The 21117-nt window shown below is 41.1% G+C and overlaps 1 protein-coding gene across 1 annotated transcript in view; it reads right to left on the bottom strand.

Moving 5' to 3' along the window:
- Positions 1-21117, bottom strand: part of AXDND1 (axonemal dynein light chain domain containing 1) — a 129140-nt gene that overhangs the window by 63650 nt on the left and 44373 nt on the right. The window contains exons 8-12 of the mRNA XM_036756330.1: positions 19842-19963; positions 14431-14571; positions 11114-11218; positions 7339-7459; positions 2058-2159 (exon numbers count right to left, since the gene is read on the bottom strand). Of these exons, the coding sequence (XP_036612225.1) occupies positions 2058-2159; positions 7339-7459; positions 11114-11218; positions 14431-14571; positions 19842-19963 (591 nt within the window). The remainder of the gene's footprint in view (positions 1-2057; positions 2160-7338; positions 7460-11113; positions 11219-14430; positions 14572-19841; positions 19964-21117) is intronic.

Raw genomic sequence — 21117 nt, 5'->3', positions numbered from 1 at the left:
CTTTATTGTGGGTGGGAAGTGGGTCCCCCAGGCTCTTTCCTCAGCCTCTCACTACCTATTCTCTGTCCCTTAGAAATCTCGTCCACTCCCATAATTTTAATTCACCTCTATATAAGATGACATACATACATGAGTGAATACACACAAATACATGTGTATATATACACAGGTATACATATGCACTTGTGCTGTGTATATATATATATATATGGACATGTGCATGCATGCATACATATGCATACATGCACACAGTGCATGTCTATATAGGGATATACTGTGTATATGCATATGTAGGCATGAGGAATATCGGTTTATCCTTATACATATACACACACATATAAAGGTGTATAGATATTCCTTATACACATCATACATATTTTTGTATACATACACGTATGTGTGCACACATATACATAGGTGCGTATACATCAGGTACATACATAGATGCTTGTGTGTGCATGTGTGTATTTGTATGTGCATGTGTATATTCACTCATACATGTCATCTTACATAGGATGATATAGATGACATAATCATACACACATGTATGTATATGTGTGTATACATGTGAGTGTGTGTATATATATATATACATGTGTGTATATATTTTTAAAATCTTTTCAGAAAGCCCTGGTTCCATATTTCTAACCACCTAGATGTCCCATTAATCTCATATACTACATGGAGAAAACTAAACATCAGTTCTCCTCCCAAACTCTTCCCTGCCTTACCAACTTCTGTTAATGAATACAACCATCTTCTAATTGCCCAGGTTCAAATTCCTTGTTTCTGCCACTTCCCCCTTCCTTGTCACCCACCTGCAACCTTGCATCCCCAGCACTTAACACTGTGCCTGGCATATGCTGTTTAGTCATTTTTCAGTCACGTCCAACTTTGTGACCCCATCTGGGGTTTTCTTGGCAAAGATATGGGAGTGGTTTGCCATTTCCTTCTCCAGCTCATTTTACAGATGAGGAAACTGAGGCAAACAGGGTTAAGTGACTTGCCCAGGGTCACACAGCTAGTAAGTGTCTGAGGCCACATTTGAACTCAGGTCCTCCCGACTCCAGGGCCAGTACTCTATCCACTGCCCCATCTAGCCGCCCCACCCTGCATATAGTAGGCACTATATATCTTTAACAAGATATGTTTATTAAATTCGGATTTTACTTCAATAATAGCCCTGGAATCTACCTTTCCCTTTCAACTTCCATTGCCAAATCCTGATTCAATTTCATCTTTCCTAGATTATTGTAGTAACTGCCTAAGTAGTCTCCCTGCATTCTCCCCTCTCTCCTTCACAGTGCAAATCAAAGTAACCTTCCTAATGCACAAGTCTATTCACTTTACTTCCTTATACAAAAACCTTTAGTGGTCTCTGATTTCCTGCCAGAAAAAATACAAGGTCCCTATCTTGGCATTTAAAAGACATCTTCAGTCTGGTTCCAAACACCTTTCCAGGCTTATTTCATGGAATTTCTTTTCACACAGTCCTCATTCCTATCAGACTGGACCACATGTAGTTCTCAAGTCTCATCCTGTCCCCTCCGCATTTGTATGGTGCTGGAAGAATATGGCCCATGCATGGAGCACCTCTTCCCATGGAAACTCTTCTTTTCTTTCAAGACCTAGTAGCCCAAGTGATACCTTCTCCATGAAACTTTCTCCGATTGCCCCAGATAGATGGGACCCTGCCCTCAAATCTTTTATGTCTTTGACCTCTTTCCATCTCGACTTTATATCACAGTTATTTGCATATGTGTCTCATGCACTCTAGTGTACTATTAGTTCCTGGGAGTGACTATCATTTTTTTAACTTTGTATCCCCTGGGATCAATGTCTTGAATAGAGAAGGTATTTAATAAATGTTTACAAAGTCAAATGGAATAGAAATGAATCAACAAATGAAGAGTTAAAATGTTTTCTCTCTAAGTTTATCAAAATCCTATTGGGTACAGATCTTATAATATCATATACATACACCCTCCTGCCACTCCCATCCAACACACAAATGCCTACACTCTCAATTCCAATAAGCCCCTTAAATTGACATTTACCTGAGATGCCAACAGTACAATGAAATGTGTGACATATTTATTCCAAGCCTTTTCATTAAGATGAAGTCTTCTGGTCAATATGAGATTGTTTTTTTTAATGACCTATAAGAAAGTTATATGATGATCAGGATTTGGACTGAATAGAGACAAACTGTACCAAACAAGATGCAAATATTGATCTTCAGTGAACCATGAAGTAAGTAAAATGAAAGGTTTTTTTTTTATTAATCACTCATCTAGTTAATCAGTGTGTACCAGAACCCAAACCTGCATTTTTCTAAAACCACCAAATTAAAACAAATAAGGAAAATGGAATCATAGAATATTGGAACTGGAGAGAACCTTGGAGATCTAACTTCCTACCCAATACAAGAAGCCTGTCTGCAACATCCTTGACAGATGTTCATCTAGATTCTACATGAAAAGGTATGGTGATGGGGAGTTCGTCTTCTCACAAGACAACCATTCCATATGGGAATAGTTCTAATTACAGTTTTTTCTCCTTATATTGAGCCAATATATGAATTTATGTTTTCTTGTCATTTCTACCATCAACCCTAGTTCTACTCTCTGCGATCTGTCCAGCCCTGCCACACAACAGCCTATCAAATATTTAAAGATGGTAAATACATCTCCAATAAAATATTTCTTCTCCAAGCTAACCTTCCCCAGTTCATTCAATTATTCTTCATATAACATAGTTTCTAGATTCTTCATCATCCTGATCATCTTCTTCTGGATTCTCTTCACCTTTTCAATGTAAAACTTTTGGTGAAACACCTTTAAAATGTGAAACTAAACACAATATTTCTAGATGTGTTCTAATGAAGAGAACATCAGGAATACTTTCTCATTGTTCTGATCACACTTCTATTAATGCAACCTATGACAGCATTAACTTTTAGCTTGTAGTTAACCAGCACCCTAGATTGTATTCAATAAATTTCTATTAAGACAAGTCTCCTTAATTCAGTTCATAGGAAATTTTTTTGAACCCAAATATAAGACTCTACATATATCCAAGGTAAATTTCATCCTTTTCTCCTCCCTCACCCACTAAAGTGCTCCAATGCCTTATCGTGGCAAGCAGTTGTGATCCTGGGTTCTCTGAGGCTATGCCAGTAGAATGCAAGGTCAGACAGGTTCACCAAATTGGAAAGACCTTGATTATAGTCCCACAATGATATATTGTGTATCTGTGGTCCAAGAACTAACTTGTGTTTGCGTAAGTTCACCACTAGGTTCAATTCAATTTAATTAAGCACCTAATGTGCCAAGCACTATTCTAAGCACCGGGGATACAAATAAGAAAAAGAAAGGTGGTCCCTGACTTCAAGGAGCCCACAAGCTAGTGGGGGAAGACAATACAAAAAGGGAGCTGCAACTCGGGGAAGAACGAAGGGAAGAGAGAGACCACCAGGTGTCGTCTTATTCCATGGAGTTCAGACTAAGCAGATTGAAAGTGGGGTGATTTTTTGGTTTGTTTTTTGTTTGTTTGCTTTTACCAGAGCAACTCACAAAACTATCATTAGTGGAGAAAGTGCTGGACCTGGAGTCAGAAGAGACACAAATATCCCCTCATCTCCAGCACAGTAGTTGGATGACGATGGTCAAATTAATTAGATGATCTGGCTTCAGATTCCTCATTTGTAATAGGGGGTAACGGTGTGACTGGCACCTACTTCACAAGGTTATTTTGAGGATCCAATGAAATAATGTCCCTGAAGTGTTTTTGCAAATGTTAAAGCATGACGTGTTCATTATTATTGTTATTATCACCTGGCAAAGTATAAAGGAATTGAATTTGGAATTAAGAAATAGAGTGCCCACAAGGAGTGTACAAAGTATCGAAGGAGTTTGGGGCCATTTAGCCTGGTAAGGCCATTTTCAACTTTATTTCTGCCATCCAGCACATTACTATCTTACCAACTTTGTGTCATGTATATTTAACCACTAGGCAGCACTATCAGTCACTCACTAGGAAGTCCCCTGCTCATCCTGGTCTTTTCCATATGCCCTAAAAGGATAGATGTGCCAAGTCAGGGCAGTGTTGCTATTGGTTACCAGAGAGGCAGAAACCTTCCATCTCCCAGTTCCTTTCTCTACTGAACAGTCAGTCAATAAACATTTATTAAACACCTAATATGTTCCATCTGCTTCAATTGGAATTCCTACTGCCTGGGAGATTACTAATCCCTGCTTCACCAGATCATCTGATCTCCAGTCTCAGGTGAGAAATGGAACCAGACTTTGACCCCTGGGCTTCCAGCTCCTGCTGTGCCTGTCCACTGAGGGAAGGCTGATAGAGGCCAGTTGGGTGACTTCTACCTGTGCTAACAAGGCAACTTCCGCCTCCTGCTGCCAGCCTGATCTCTCAACCTGGATGTGGAGAGCCGCTAGGGCAAAGAGGAGCAACCTTCCCTTTGATCTCAGGCCTTCCATCTCCTTCTTTGCTTAGCTCTTAAGGGAAGAGGAGGGGCATAATTGGTGGAGAGCAGCACTTGCCTCTCCTGATGCAATGTCTCTTGCCTAATTTCCAGCTTTTGGAGGGAAGAGGAGTAGTGAAAGGGGCCTCCCATCTGACCATGTGCCTTCCATCTCATACTGGGCTTGTCTCCTGCCAGATCTCCAGCCCCTTCTGTGAAAAGGAGTGGTGTCTTCCACTCAATGATGAATATTCTCACACCTGTTTTCACCTATATATCCCAGTGATTCTGAACTCCTGTAAGGTCTTCATCCAAATCCCATTCCCCATCCCCCATTTCCCAATTCCTTACCCCCATTCCCCTTGATGCTCTCACCCCACAGTCCCAACCAAAAGCCACTCACCCTTTCCACTCTGGAATGCCTGCTCCATAGGCAATAAACTTCCCTTCATCCTAAATCTTTTCTTCTCCCACTCCTTCCATCTTCTAAAAATTGCTGAAATATCACCTCCCCCTGATGACAAAGTCTCCCTGGCCACTCTTTCCAGTACCTCACTCATTCCCCACAGCTCACTAGGTGAGGTGAGGGAGTTGGAATACTCTTTGCTCCCCATGACCACTTCCAGGTTCTCTCCCTACTTCCATCACTCAGTAACCTCTCCTCCTTTTCAGTCCATTTGATAAATGTATATTGATTGACTGGCACTGTGCTAAGTGCTGGGCTCACAGAGAAAGGCAAAAGGACAGACCCTGTTCTCCAGGAGCTCGTAGTCTAATGGGGGAAGCCGACAGTTATGTACAGACAAGCCATTGACAAGAGAAATTAGAGCTAGGAAATCAACAGAAGGTTGAGCAGTGCTGACTCAATGTGGATTTGTGGATCTACCTAATTAGAACTGAACTCTGAGTCCTTACCATTGATGAAGCCCTGGTTCCTGTTTGTTTTTTAACTTTTTTTATTTCAGTAAGCACTGGTCACAATGATTCTATCAGGTTGGCTTTGGCTCCCTAGGAAGTAGATATATGCTTGGATAGAGCCTATGGCAGGTTATTACTTTTAGCAAAAAAACAAAAAACAACTAAACATTACTTAGCACCAAGCATATGCTGCTTAATAAAACATAAAACATGTACCAAGCAGCTGCTCTCTACTCTCTTAAACGTTGGATGCTTTCTCTAGACAAAGCTGGACCCAGGAGGTCTAGAACATGCACATTCACAGGTTATTTTGTTCTCCACAGCTGTGCACCATAGAAGAGAGGAAAAGAAAGTGGAACAACATCATTCCCAAGAGAAGATCAACTCAAGTCTGCCAGTAGGCCTGGTCATCAGAAGCAGAGGCACCAACTCTGGAGGAGCCCAGGACCTGATGGCACAGGAGTACAGAATTCGTCTGCAGACTGGAACCCAGAGGGGTCAGTGTTTTACTGTCTTGGATGTGTTGACCTGTCAACAACCTCTCACCTTATCTAGCCCAGTCTGGAGGAGAGTGAGTAGACATTGCTAGCTATGGCAAGGAGCAGTCTGCCACTGGCATCATCATTACATCCCTAACCACTCTTACCCTCAACCCAAGTCTCTTCTTCAGCTGTGCCTCAATACCTCCTCTCTTGGTCCCCAGCTAATAAGCGTGTGAGACCACATCAGAACTCAGGTCTTCCTGACCCCATACCTATTTTTCTATCCATTGTGCCCCCGTTTGCCCCATAAATGATTTTTTAAAATTCTGAGTAGGTAACAAGATCTGGAAACATGCCACTAGAGACATAACAATTGTCTCTGAACTTGTCTCCATATTTCAATGCTTGTATCTAGAGCGATGATATTGGGGATGCTGGTCTATAAGGCTCACAGACACCCACAGACATTGTTAATATTCCACAGGTGGGAATAAACAAACAGTTAAACAGTTTTAAAAAATGGGAAATCATGGGGCTTTGCTAGTGAAATTGTCAATATTAGGGTAGAACAGACACCAATAAATACTAAAAGAAAAGGGTGATAGAGCCCAAGAGAGTCAATTCCTTACAGAGATAAGAGTCCTTCTCTCCCCACCCCTCAGACACTAGGTTTAGCTAAACTGGCAATTTGGAGCTCTTACCAACTCCCGTCTCTATATACTGATGGACAACAGGAAAAGTACTCCTAGTCATGCTCCAAGAAATTCTGGTGGATGTAAGGAGAAAAGGATTCCTGACCAGAAGCTAAGTAATCGAGACAACAATAATAACTGGCACTTACATAGCCGCTTCAAGATTTGCATTGTATCACGTGAGCCTCACGATAGCCCTGTGAGGTAGGCTTTACAAAGGTTATTATCTCCATTTCACAGGTGAGGAAACTGAGGTCTATCGAGGTTAAGTGGCCTGGCCGTGGTCACATAGCCAATTTACATGTGGCACAACTTGCTGACTCTAAGTCTCCACATGTTCTCTCTCCAGGAGAGTAAATGAATAAATGCCTTCAGTTTTCACGGGGTATAGCTTTGTTGACCAATTATCAATCAGTCTACAAGTATTTATTAAGCACGTGGCATGTACCAAGCTCTGTGATAGGTCCTGGGGGATACACATACAATGAATGAACCAATTCGTACTACAAAGAGCTGACATTCTAATAGGGAAGCCAACAAATACATACCTAAGTATAGGCCTAATAAATATAATAATAATTCCAAAGTCACTGAATATAAGACAGCTTGAGAACAAGGGCAGTTAAGAGGATCAGGAAAGGGTAAAATACATCTCTCTAGCCCTGAGTTTTTGTATTGGTGTTATTTACAACCATAAAATGAATTTCGGGAAAAAAAAGGTTGGGCGAGGGAAGGGCTCAGAGCTTTGTCTAACTCTCTCTACCTTTAAGGCCAAGTCATAGGTGGCTGAGCTCCAGATGTCCCTTTCAGAAGTTAACTGCTTAAAGTCAGCTTCCATCCTTAATCTTTGCGATGTATATAAATCATGATACTCCTCCACAATTCTAAATTTAAAGACAAAGAAAACACTGGTTTGATCATGCTCTAAAATCATTAATTTCTTCTTAAAATAGAAACATCACCTTAAGCCGATCTTTAGATAATTGTTGCACAGTCTCTGAAGATTTAGGTAACAGGCACATCTCAGTCGAGTAAAATAGAAGAGATAATATTAAATGTTCTTCTAAATCTCTCAGGAAAAAGAAGTTAATGAAAATCTAAAGTCCAAGATTTTTTTTTTCCTTTCATGTTATTTTTCTTCTTTCATTTATTAGAATTTGTACAAGATGATAGTCCAGCCACAACTGGATATATAAAGTGCTTTGCACATCTTAAAGTGTTACGTAAATGCTAGCTGTTATTATTATTTATTCAGTCAATCTATAAACATTTATTAAATATCTGCTATGTGCCAGGCACTGTGCTAAGTGCTGGGGATACAAAAAAAGGTGAAAGATGGTCCCTGCCCTCAATGAGCTTATAGTCTAATCTAATTGTAATACAAGACCAATTTAAAATTCAAAATATAGTATGATACATTATTATGAAAATTGAATGCCTCTGGAATACTGATTTTGTTCAAAGGTAATAAATGTCTCCAATCATTTCTGGCTATTTCTCCTATATCTAGAAAGAGATCATATCAGTTTTCCAGTCCTAACACATAAAGAAAGAAGAGAAACTGCAGCCCAGCATACTGGTTTGAAAAATAGAATGCCATACTATTTTATTTAAGTAGTTTAAATCCAGTTAAAGACAGACATTATAGAGGAAACGATCACTCGTTGTTGCTGGGTTTCTTTAAGTGTGGCGAATGAAGTGAAAATTCCAATTCTCTTACTGGTCAGCTAATATTAGCCACTGTACAAAATTACTGACAAAATTAGTGAAATTATCTTTCTATTTCTCCTTCCCTCCCCCTTTCACAAGGACAGCTAGGTGGCTCATTGCACAGAGGGATTTCTTCCTGAGTTCAAATCTGGCCTCAGACACTTACTAGCTGCGTGACCCTGGGCAAGTCACTTAATCCTGTTTGCCTCAGTTTCCTCAACTGTAAAATGATTTTGAGGAGGAAATAACCACTGGTATCTTTGCCAAGAAAACCTCAAAAATGGATCGCTAAGAGTTGGACATGACTGAAACGACTGAACCACACCCCTCCTTTCACTGCCAAACTCCTACAAAAACGTGGCACTCCGGTCGCTTCCTCTTTCCCATCCCCACACCTCGGCCCTCTGCGGTCTGGCTTCCAGTGTCACCACAAACAAGGAAGGTTGTCTTTTGCAGTCACCAACAATCGATCATCGCTGCTATATTCGATAGGATGTTCTCCGTCCTCACCCCCTTTGACCTCTCAGAAGAGCCTCCCACTAACGACTACCCCTTCCTTCTGCCGATCCTCCAGATCTCCTGCTTGTCTGACTCCTCCTCTTCAGTCTCCTCTGAAGGCCCTTTAGCCAGGACCCTCTGATGAACAGAGTCTACCCGAGGGCCCGACCCGGGACTTCTTCCTTTCCCTCTCTATCTTCTCTCTTGTGAGGGCCTTGTCATTTCCCATAGGTTCCACAAGTGTCCAGAGGCAAACGATCCGGATGTATCTACATATCCTATCCTTCTCTCTCCCCTGAGCCCCAGTCTCCAACGAGCCTACTAGAGGTCTCCACTTGGACATCCTGTGGGTATCTCCAATGAACATATGCAGATGGAACTCATCATATCTCTACCTAAAAGCTATGCTTCTTTCTAACGCTCCTCTTTCTGCTGGGGTCAGTGCAGTCTTTTCCACCACCAGGTTCACAAGCTAGGAATCTTTCTCCACTCATCATCACTATCACTTACTGCCTCACACCATATCAAACTGGTTTCCAATCTCATCAATTCTATCTCCACAACAATCTCATATCAATCAAGAGGACCCGCTGTCAGTAAAGAGTGAGATTTGGAAAAACTTGGTAAACAAGAAGACATCATCTGAGTTGGGCTTACAATCTAATTGGGACCATATCTTGTTAATCTCTTTGCACAAAATCTAAATCAGTGATGATGATGACAGCAGATAATCTAAACAGAAGATTCATAGCAAATGATCAAATAGTCCCATAGTATGAAGATCAAATGCTTAAAATATAATATTAGTACAGTTGGAAATTGGATATGATGTTTAAAATAATTCACATATTTTATACTATCCCAACTCTTACCTACCTGCCATCTGGTAGGAAGAAACTTTCAGAACCGGAAAATAATGGTGTTTTTGTGTTTTATTATTCGTTTGTTTCATTGAGGGGGCAGGGTTAATCAAGAGAAAAAGAAACAGAAGACACCTGAGAAGTATAAGGTATATTAACTGATAGATTCCTCTACATTCTTCCAGCAACTACTTAAAAAGGGATAGCTTGCAATACAGCTATATATATAGCTATATTGCTCATAGCTATAAGGCCAGGGAAACAAGTCAGAACTGTGGCCAGGGGCCACTTAGAGTGCACTTCACAAAGCTTCTCAAGGACTCCTTCAGGAGGAAGTACTCTATCTTTTTCTGCAGAGGGCAGGAGCCCAGGACTGTCTCCTTCATGGATGTGGGTAAAAACAAAGAGTTAACCCTCTCCCTCTACTGATCACTCTTCTGAAGCCTCTTTCTAGTTTAAGAGTGCTTTTATGAAAGGCAAAGGATTAGAAATTAATTGGCTACAATCGAATCATAAATTTCAAAATAAAAATTCGCAAGCAGCAAAGGATGTCATGATTTGTCTTTTGACTGTCTGAGGGACAGACCTCTCCTACCCAGGGAGAATTTCAGAGATGACTTATCGGTCGATCATTCACAAGATCACACAGGTGAGACAAGAACAGCCCAAGGGAAATCAGCAGGTAGGAAGGGGAGGCAAAAATCAGGGCAGCTGCAGAGCAGTTTGGCAAAGTTCTGACAAGGAGCTGTTCCCACAAGGTTCTATTACTTTATCCCCTCTTCCTGCTTTGGAGGGGAAAGGGAAGGAATAATAATTTATTAAGCACCTACTGTGTGCCAGGCACTGTGCTAAGCCCTTTAAAAATATAATTTCATTTAAAGGACTCCTTCCCAAGTGGCTCATATCATAAGACCTATCTGCATCCTGGCAGAATAGTTGTATGTGCCCAAGACTTGTGTAAAGACAGTAGATATAGCCAATGAACAAAATACACCAGCCAACAAGGCAAAGACAGTGACTCCCTTTCATTCCGTCTTGTGGAGAGTATGATTAACTTAGAGCAATATTGCGCTTTGCATTTTTTTTTTCACTTCTTTGTCTTGACTCTTTTTTGGCTTTACCATACCATGCTACAGTTTCTGATAATATAAATGCTAAAAATTACTAAATGATGTGATAAAGTAATGAAGATAGTAAAAGAGAGGGGATTCAAGAAAAACACAGAAAGAAAACAGAGATATAGCATGCAAGGCACAATTAACAGAACGATTAACACAAAACCAACCAGGACTCTTTCCCTAAAGAAATAAGAACTCATTATCCTGCTCTCACCTCAAGAGAAAAATCGTACATTAAGTTCCTACAAAAGGCAGACATAGTCATCTTAGGTCTCAAAAAATTAGCATTTCATTGCTTTAAAAACAGGCTCTCCCCTCTCCTTGTAATTTAGTTGAGATTTAAGAAACTCACCTGGCATTCTTCTCTGCATTACTGAGAGCTACCATCAACTCCTCATGGATCTTCTCTGATTTTTTCCTCAACTTTAAATCATATTCTCGAACTAGAACTAGCTCTCTAAAATCAAAGGAGAAATTTTGTTTCCTTCAATGACCCAGAAGAAGTTTCTGTGGAAGATTTTAGTTTTATCTTAACACACGAAGAGTCAGACATGACTGAAAGAGCTGAACAACAAAAAGCAATGAAGAATTAGAGCCTGTTGGTTGTGTGAAAATATGGTGCTTTTCATAGTGAGCAATTAATAACTACTTGTTGACTTACTGCGTAAAGTTCAGATGTTATTATACTTTGTAGGGGGTGGTTGGATGGGGAAGTTGTGTTTGGGTGTTGGCTGGATTTTTCGTCTTCCTACTGTGTGCCTGTTAATAATAAGCCTATAGCACCTTCAAAGCAGGGTCGTTGTGAGTCTCAGATTATACTGCTAGGTAAAGTGCTTTGACAACTTTCAAGTACTAGATAAATCTCAGTTATTATTATTGTGAAAAATACGATGACTTTATTTTCAGACATACAAAAAGAATTTAGTCAGCTTTGTTTGCACAAAAACAGACTTTGATAGATCTAATGCCAGTGACTGTCGGTCAGTAAGAATACTGGTATTTAACACACTATTCTCAGGAATGGCGAATTATATGACGTGTAGCAATGTTTCAGTTCTGAATCCTAATGAATTGGCTTCGTTTTCTCTTTTCCGAATTTTTGAAAAGAATATATGGAATTTTTCATAAACTTGCATGTTGTTCTTAACTGTTTAGCATTCCAATTTTAGTAGTGAACATACTCAATTTCATTTTCAGCAGTTTCAAGAGAAAGTCTTCTGTGACTATGGACCAGTCACTTCAGCCCTCAGTTTTCTAGTCTGGAAAATGAGCATATTAATATACCTGTGCTACCTGCATGGGGTTAAAGTATCAGCTCTGTCACTTACTACCTGTGACCTTAGGAAGGACATGACCTCTCTGAACATCAGTTTCTTCAACTATAAAATAAGGGATTTGGAATAGATTATCTCTAAGCACCCTCCAGCTCCAAAAAAAGTATGATTATTTTGCTCTAGTATTTAGTTACACGTTCAAAAATTTCAGGAGGTTAGGCCCTAATGGGCTGCTAGTTAATTATGCCAGAGAATTAAAAATTTAAAACTGCTAAAAAGTCTTTTGGATATCATACCCCAGAATAAGGAAGGCCATGTTTGGTCTACAGCACACCTGAGCCTGAAAATATCCTCTCGGTTACCGTCCATCATCACCCTCATCAAAGAAATGTGTAAAATTTGCAATTTAAAAGCACTGTTACATGCATCACCTCCACAGCTCCATGACACAGGCAGTACAGTGATCTGAATGCCATTTTCCAAAACCAAATCCTGGTGACCATATACTGCAGTAAATACGAGCCCTGTTACTTACCCACTAGGTGATCTTGGACAAGTCACAAAATTATAGGTTTGTTTTGTTTGTCTTTCATTTTCAAAGAGGACCAATGACATCATGTGAACTGGATTGAAGTGACGCAGAGTTGTACAGGGTCATCAGTCTCACTCTTTCTTCCTGACTTATCGAAGTCCAGTGGCAAGACAAAAGTCAAGACAACTGGCGATGGCCTGGGATGCAGCAGATGAGCTTGGCATCTCTGATGCCTGACCAAGCTCTAAGCACTCCACAGAGCCAACTTCAGGTGCCTTCATGATCATTGGAACAAATTGTTCTCTTCCACCCTTTCTACCAGGGGGAAGTCTTCACATGCTTGGGGTAGACATCCCCCTAATTCAGCAATGGGTTGGGGGTGTTTGGGGTATTCAGGGAGGTCTAGAACTTTTCAGGGCTGCTCATCCACCTTTGGGGTCCACCTGTCACACGACTCTCCCCTGTGGCACTAAGAAGCTGTAGTATTCACAGCAGCCACACTCTGGTAAAACCATCTAGACAGACGGGCTAAATCAGGCCACAGTGGCTGCACATATGATAAAGAAGAGCTCTAGGACAGAGACATTGAACATGAAGGATGCTGAGCATGGCTGGTGAGCAAGCCTGGGCTCCACCAGGGCAGCTAGAATCTTTGGACACTTGGGCATACATCAGCTATGACCAGAGTGTGGAAAGAGTCCGATTGTGGGCAAACTGTCCCCTGGCCAAGGATTCAGGGAGTTAGTAAAGTGCAGTTTTCACCACCCCCTTCCCCCACTCTCCATTAGAAAGGATAAATGTATAAACACAGAGTTTTCTAATTTTAAAAAATAATTGCTTACTTCTTTTGCAAGTCAGTATCACAGCCAACTCATTTGAAATAAAGAAACAATCCTAAATGCTTTTGAGCTGTGTGTTTCCTTATTGGTGAAAAGGGGTTTACAACTGAGAGGGACAGTGCTGATGTGCGGTACTGGTATATAGAGAGGCAGAAAGGTTTGACCCTGCTCCAAAACCAACCACCTTACTCTGGAGGTGGGGGGGGGGGGCGGTGTCAGTCAAACTGAGAAAGAGCATTATCATTTTGATTTATCATTGTTTTATAAACTTCCCAATGACAGAACTAATGTGGTTCCAGGGTGTTTTATCTGCTCTCTGGCTAAAAGGAAGCATAGGAAGGGAGAGTGGGGGCAAGGGGACAAAGAGGGGCTGTCACTTCATATTTCCTCATTTACTCCTTCTTCTCCCTCCCTACCGTTCATGCACAGACAAACCTCCCTGCTGTGATAAAAATCAAGGGCACAGGGGCAGCTAGCTGTCGCAGTGAGTAGAGCGCTGGCTCTGGAGTCAGGAGGACCTAAGTTCAAATTCGACCTCAGACACTTGACACACCTACTAGCTGTGCGGCCTTGGGCAAATCGCTTAACCCCAATTGCCCTGCCTTCTCCCTCCAAAAAAAAAAAAATCAAGGGCACTGAGTGACTGAGGAATAGGAGTAGTTTAAGTAATTTAAAATAAAAAACAGGAAGTAGATAATAGAACTCACATCAAAACCAACTATAATAATTTCACCTGTCATTTAAATTTAAAATAATTGCCGCAACAAGACTACCAAAGGAACTAGTTTCATGCCACCTTTTGTCCACACACTCTCATTTGTACCCACCTTATAAGATTGTTTTAAGGAAAAGGCATTGTGAAATCAAAAGATCTATATAAGCGTGATGTTATTTTCACATTTCCATTCTCCATTTTAAGTGGCCATAAATAAGAATGGAACAGACCTCACCTTTGACGGTTCTACTTTTCCTGAATATTTTCATTTCTCTCCAAAAACAGGTTTTTCAAAAGCAAAGTTCATACCTGCTCAGCTCTTCAACAACCTTCTTGAAGTTAAACAATTCTTCTATGATACGCTTGTCCATTATGCGTTGGGCCACCATGTCTTTGTAAAAATCAATCATTTGCCGAGCTATTTGGTCAAGTAAATTTACATACCTCTGTCTGTAAGAGAGAAAAAAAGGAGGTGGGGAGGAGACTAGAGTGAATAAGAGATAGTTTAAGGAATGTGTACAAAAGAAAAAGTAACATAACAGAGGTACAGAATAGACATTCTCATATGCAAATATATATTTCAAATAAGTTTCTATGAGTGCCTGTTGTCTTTCCCAGTAGAATATAAGCTTCTTGAGGGCAGGGGCTGTTTCATTTTGGCCTTTGTATTCTCAGAGAAAAAACAAGAAGCATCATATGAATTGAAATCAATGTCAGGCCAGGAATGATGAGCAGCTCTTAAGAATAAAGTTCTTAAAGAAGTAAATAGAAATAATTCCAATAAAGGGTCCAGATGCACAAAAACATTTGTAAAAGTTTTTTGGTGTAGTAAACAATTGGAAACTAAAGGGGTGCCCATCAATTGAGGAATAGCCGAACAAATCATGGTCACCATCACCCATAAATATTCTATTTCCATGATCCAGAACACTGGAATTCTCCTGACCTTAGTCTCTCATCTTTCTCCCCCTATGCCTCACCACTCCTAAATATATCTTTTATTCTCATTGTATCATCTTGTCACTCTACCCTTCCATATTTTCCGTCTGTCACCCCAGCTCTGGCCTCGGTTTCCTCTCTCTACATTTTGATGCCTTGGTTGACAAGTTCGACTGTATACAATCCTGTCTTCAAATTCTTTCCACCTTGTCCCATCACTCCTCGTCCCTTTCCAAATCCCAGTCTTGGCTTACACTCACTATTTGCCTCTTTCCCTCTTATTTACATACTTGCTGCAGAAGGGAGTCAAGTCTGCTGACTGGGTCACCTGCAAGTGTATTTAATCGGCCCTCCCCTCGGCCTTCACCGCTGCACTAAAATCCTTTTATTCTTTCCAGATTATCTGCCTTTGTAACTATTCATAGGATCTGTTCCAAACCTTCTCTTTTCTCCTCAAACTTCCTATGGCATTCTCTTTCTGCTCCTTCTTACGTCATACTTTGCTGAGAAAATATGAGGCACCTGTCAGGAGCTTCTTCTTCTCATTTCTCACCCTCCCCCCCTTTAATATTATACCTCTCCTCTCTTCCAGTACTGGAGGACAAAATATAAACTCCTCTGTTTGCCATCTAGAGTCTTTCACAATCGAGATCTAGCCCACCTTTCCATAGATTCTCCAGCCCTCTACACATATGCATGTGGCATTCCTATCAAATTTTTCTGCTTGTTGTTCCCTGTATGGAACATTCTATCTTCCATCTTCATGACAGCACAAGCTGTCCCCCATGCCTGGAATGCTCTCCCTCTTTACCTTGCAAGATTCCTAGCTTCCTACAACGCACAGATCAGGCGCTACCTTCTAGAAAATCCCTTTCCTGATACCTTCAGTTGCTCAGACTCTCCCCATCCTCACCCACCCTCACCTGTAAATTTTATATTTGATTATCTGTGGATGTGTTATTTCCCTCCAATAGAACAGAAGCTCCCCGAGGGCAAGGATTTTATTTTCATCATTTTATCATTAACCTCTAACACAGTGACTGGTACTTTTAAGTAGACACTTAATAAATTGAAATTAATGGAATCCCAGAGATTGGGTAGACTTGGCTATGCCAGTTAGGTTGGCTAATCTCCTCGGGTCCCTTCCAATATTCAATGAATGAAATGCCTGGATTTGGATTGGTATAGTGGTAAGAGAACTGACCCTGAATTCAGATGACCAGAGTTCAAATCTCATCTCTACTACTTTTTACCTGTGTGACAGCAAACAAGTCACTTATTGTCTCTAGACTCTCAGAGTCCTAATCTGTAAAATGTAGACATTGGACTAGCTGGTCTCTGAGATACATTTTAGCTCTAGTTCTACAATCTTATGCTAAAACCCGGTGCTTCTTGTGTGAATGGGAAGAAATTGCCCTGATTTGAATAGTGGTCACCAGGTTGCTTAAATATGGTTTACATCACAAGCCCAATAAGTATATCTTTCACTATTGATATGCTTCCAGTTAAACTTTCACGATGTATCTGGAAGTATCTCAAAACTCAGCAGAAAAGGAGGAGGGGTAGGCCAGTAGAGCATGCTTTCTAGTAATACGTTACTTTCATCCACTGACTTTAGTAGAAAGGAATTCCAATGTGTTGGACCAGAAGCTAGTTGCTATTGAAGATGCCCCAGAGACTTCATAGAACCACTTGGAAGGGTCTTAGCACCCAGATATAGGTAACTATAGGTGATTTCAAGGGTCCCCAGCTCTGAGACATCTTCCTGGTGAGTTAATACACTCTTATGAGGACCTGAGGAGGTCCTCCTGAGGAGGAGGAAGCCTAGATCAAATCACTATATGCTTCCAAGGTAAGTACAACAAGGAAGTGGGAATAGCCTCAGCTGTGGTGCTGGGGCCTGGGCCTGGGTGTAGGACTTCTGTACTATAGAAAGGAGACACCTGTCAGCCACACTTCTGGGAGAGGTGAGAACCCAAAATTCAATGCATCAGCATTACTGGTAGTCTGAGTGAGCACAGGATGCTCAGTGTCATGTAGAGGAGCCAGTGCACAAAAAGAGCCCTGACAGGATCCATGAGACTTCTTCCACTGACCGGTAGCATCCCCTTAACCACAGTAGCAGCTAGGATTTGATTTCATCAGTCAATAAGCATTTATTAAGCATTTTTTTTCTGTGCCATGCCAAACATCTTCATAGCAGTGTTATCATTTCTGTAGTATGGGGAACTTGGTCATGTATCCCCAGCTAGCATCTACCCAACATCATAGAGTTCCCATATAGATTAACTCAGAGAGAGGCCCACAGTTACAAGTCAAGTTCTGGAGAAGTCTTCAGAAGACAGTAGGGATTCAGCTATAGCTTACAACCTACCACCCACTGACCAACGGACATGTAGAGCACAACCCTAGTACCCATGGCATTGTGCCACAAACTTATAGAAGAATCTAGTTCTTCCTAATGGCAGTATGTGCCGAGGTGCCTTGGTTAACAAGGAATTTAACAAATTTAACAATTTAATTTAATTTAACAAAGAATGCTTGGAATGTCACCACTTCACGTAGCTATGAATTCTCCCCATATTGTTTTTAGATTCAACCAATGACTGAATGGTCTGAATGGTCTGAAAATAAACCCCGCAAAGGAGAATCAAGACCATTCAACAAACACTATGGAAGACCCAGGAAGAGGAAAACAATTGGGAAAGCAATGGAGAACAAAGACTCGGCTGTAGGTACCCAGGCACCAGGTGTAGGTAGTTTTCCTCCCAGAGCTCTGCCTTAGGCTTTTGGTTATAGTTGTTCAATACCTTTCCCCTTCTTTTCAGCAATAGAACCAGATGAGCTAGGAACCACTGGGAAGTGACACTCAGTCTTTCACATTTCAGATCTTAAACCAGTTATGTTTCCCTGAACTCCCATGCTCAAGGAACAGTAAACACAAACCACTCTTATGTGGATGGGATCTGGAGTTAAATGGGAGGCCTGAGAAATTGTGAATTGCCAATGGGGTGGTGACAATGTGATCAGTTGGAAGGGACACAGTCCAAAGAACTACACAGACACTAGACGAAACAGTCACACAGAATATCAGAGCTGGACAAACACTGCAGAGATCATTTGTTCTGGCCCCATCATTTACAAATGAGGAAACTGAGATGCTAAAAAGTCCGTTTTCCAGCCTCAGGCTACATAACTATCAAAGTGACAGAGCCAGCATGAGAGCCCAGGTCTTTGGACTTCAAGTACAATATTCTTTCCATTATGTCATGCTGAAACTAGCACAAGAGTTAGGAGAAGCCTGTGCCTTTTTTCCTAGCTAGGAACTTTCATCAGAGGTACACAGGGAGATCTGACACTGCCCCCCACCACACACACACACACACAGACACACACACACACACACACACACACCACCGCCACCACCACCAATGCTTTATCCACTGTGCCACTGGCCTCTATCAAGTCAGTAACATGACTAGGGAAAGTCAAATTTGCCAACTAGTCTGTGTTGCAATGGCTTTATGAGCAGTTAGGTGTGGTATGCTGTAGGGAGAGATATAAGAGGAGGGATAGTAGGACCTGCTGCCAGTAGTTACTAAATTGATCATTGTTGTAGAGCCAATTGACAGACACAGTTGTTTGTGGATGGTGATTCAAACCTAGGTGAAAGGAGGGGGTGACTGTACTAGTTGGAATCTCTGGAAGAGTTTGTGGGTGCAGACATCTTTCCATGCCTCTCTCTGTGGGAGGGCAGTCAGTGCATGTCCATCTTGATGAGCTCTTACGTGCTGTAACCACACTTGGCACAGGTGTAGGAAGATAAGGCCTTACTGTGACAGCCTGGAATATACATCTGTGACAGTTCTGAGACTGACTCATTCAACCTTGGGCATATTCGAAAGGACCAGACATAAGAGGCATCCATATCTAGCAAGAGAGAAAGTTACAATTTTTCCTAAGTTGTTTAAATAAAATCTTGAGATGGGATTACCCCACCACTACTACAAGAGATACTTCATGACGTGAGAAATTATCTGTGGGTCTTTCTCTACCCTTTAGGGTGACCCTCCCCAACTAGCATGTCCCAAACAATTCCCTCAACATGCTGATGTTGCAGGGGACATGAAACAGGGATTCTAGAAGAAAATACCAGTTGTTCACTGATGCCATAATATTCACTCTCTTCCATGAAAGGGGGTTTTGTTGTCTGTAAAGAGCTTTATGGGTATGATCTCATTTGATCATGCCATGTAGGGATTAGCTGAAGGAATTAGGAATGCTTAGCCTAGAGAAGAAAAGATTTGTCAGGGGAAGAGGGAGCTGCAAGTATCTGAAAGGCTTTCTGCTAGAATAGGGATTGACCCCAAAAAGCATAACTAAGGATCAAGTTGTAGAAATGAAGGTTTTTGGCTTCACACAAGGAACCACTTGGAGGAGTCAGAGTCATCCCAGCATGGAATAAGCTGCCTTGGGAACCAGTAGGTTCTTAACTAGAGTTCTTTAAACAAAGACCAAATGGCCATTTGTTGGGGGTATCGTTCAGATACGGAGATTTGTGTTCAGATATAGGCTGGATTGGATGGCCTCTGGGGTCTCTGCCAACTCTGAGATTCGGTTTTATTACTCAAAGAGGTCACCACAGGAAAAAAAAAAAGAGAAACATGACTGCCTGTTTCTTAAAACAGCGAGAAAGATTTTATCATTTTCTGAAAAACAAAGATAACCATAATATTGCTAGGAAAATAAAGGATAACTGTTAACACCCTCAAAGCCCTGACCTTATATTAGACAAGAGTTCTCCTCTGTCTGAGCAGTCCACACTGACTTGTCTAATGATTTCATGAAATGCCGTATTGTAAATGTTCTGCTCAGTCTTCAGCACTTCGAGAAGTCTATGCATCTGGTAGAAGATAAGTAAGGGATTAGTGTGTCATTAAAGTAAAAAGTTTATCTTACATGACCCCTTGAAGAAAGATTGTTATGGGAGACTCTGAAGACATGACATTCCTTTGGAAAATTTTTTTCTCATGAAACAAAATAGAATCACAGGATTCTGGAGCTGAAAAGAACCTGAGGGATCCTCCCCTGCAAGACACAGAAGGGTTGAATAACTTGGCCAAGGGCAGAGTAAGGACTGGTACCCATGTATTCTCATCCTTGGTCTAGCATTCTGGACTACGCCATTGTGTTTTTAAAATAATAATCTAGTTCAGTTTCCTTCTTTTAAACTGGGACGATATTATCTTCATTTTACAAATGAGCCAAATGAGCCCCATAGAATTTAAGTGATTTGCCCAAGGTCATAAAGCAAATTATTAATGGAGAAGGAAACAGAAACTAGGCCTCCCACCTCTCGGTGTTTTGTTTTTTCTTCTACACAATACAGGAAGGGATGATATACATACAGGAGCACTTTGCAAACCCTAAAGCATAATATAAATGTGAGCTATTATGTTATTATTACTACTACTATTATTGGTATACATTTAATTAAGGAAGCTATATACCGGAAAAACTTTCACCAAAGCACAACTTTCTTCACAGTTAGAAGAGCATTAGGCTATGACCATTATACCGTTTCCTCAAATAGATCTGGGAGCTTATTGATTTGAAGGTTTCCTTCAATGATGCCAGTCACGATTCAATCAGATCTGCCCATCCGGGGTGACTCCTGTCCATGTCCTCCTGTACACTGACCATAGTGGGCCCACCTAATGAGCAAGAGGCCTTCCTTTCTTTTTCCTGCCGTCTCAAAGGCACCAATGGATCACTCTGTCTGCCTGTCATCTCATGCTCTTACCAAGTGACCAGTCTATGTTCTCTTTCTTAGACGTCATTGATGACATCTTTTCCGCCTACTCTTTGGAGTTCCTCATTAAAGGTATGCTGCAGCCAGCTCACACTGACCATGTACCTCTCCATTGACCTCTGTGTGATACTCATCAGAGCTAGTGGTATTTCACGTCTCATTACCACATAGCATACACTGGTAAGATGTTATTGGAAAGATGGGGCCTTTGCTTTCACAGATAGCTTGGAGTCAGTAAAAGAACT

Source organism: Trichosurus vulpecula, chromosome 4 (assembly GCF_011100635.1).
Source record: "Trichosurus vulpecula isolate mTriVul1 chromosome 4, mTriVul1.pri, whole genome shotgun sequence".
NCBI classification, from domain to species: Eukaryota; Metazoa; Chordata; class Mammalia; order Diprotodontia; family Phalangeridae; genus Trichosurus; species Trichosurus vulpecula.
Note: the sequence above shows the minus strand (reverse complement) of the source record. Positions and strands in the feature narration are given on the sequence as shown.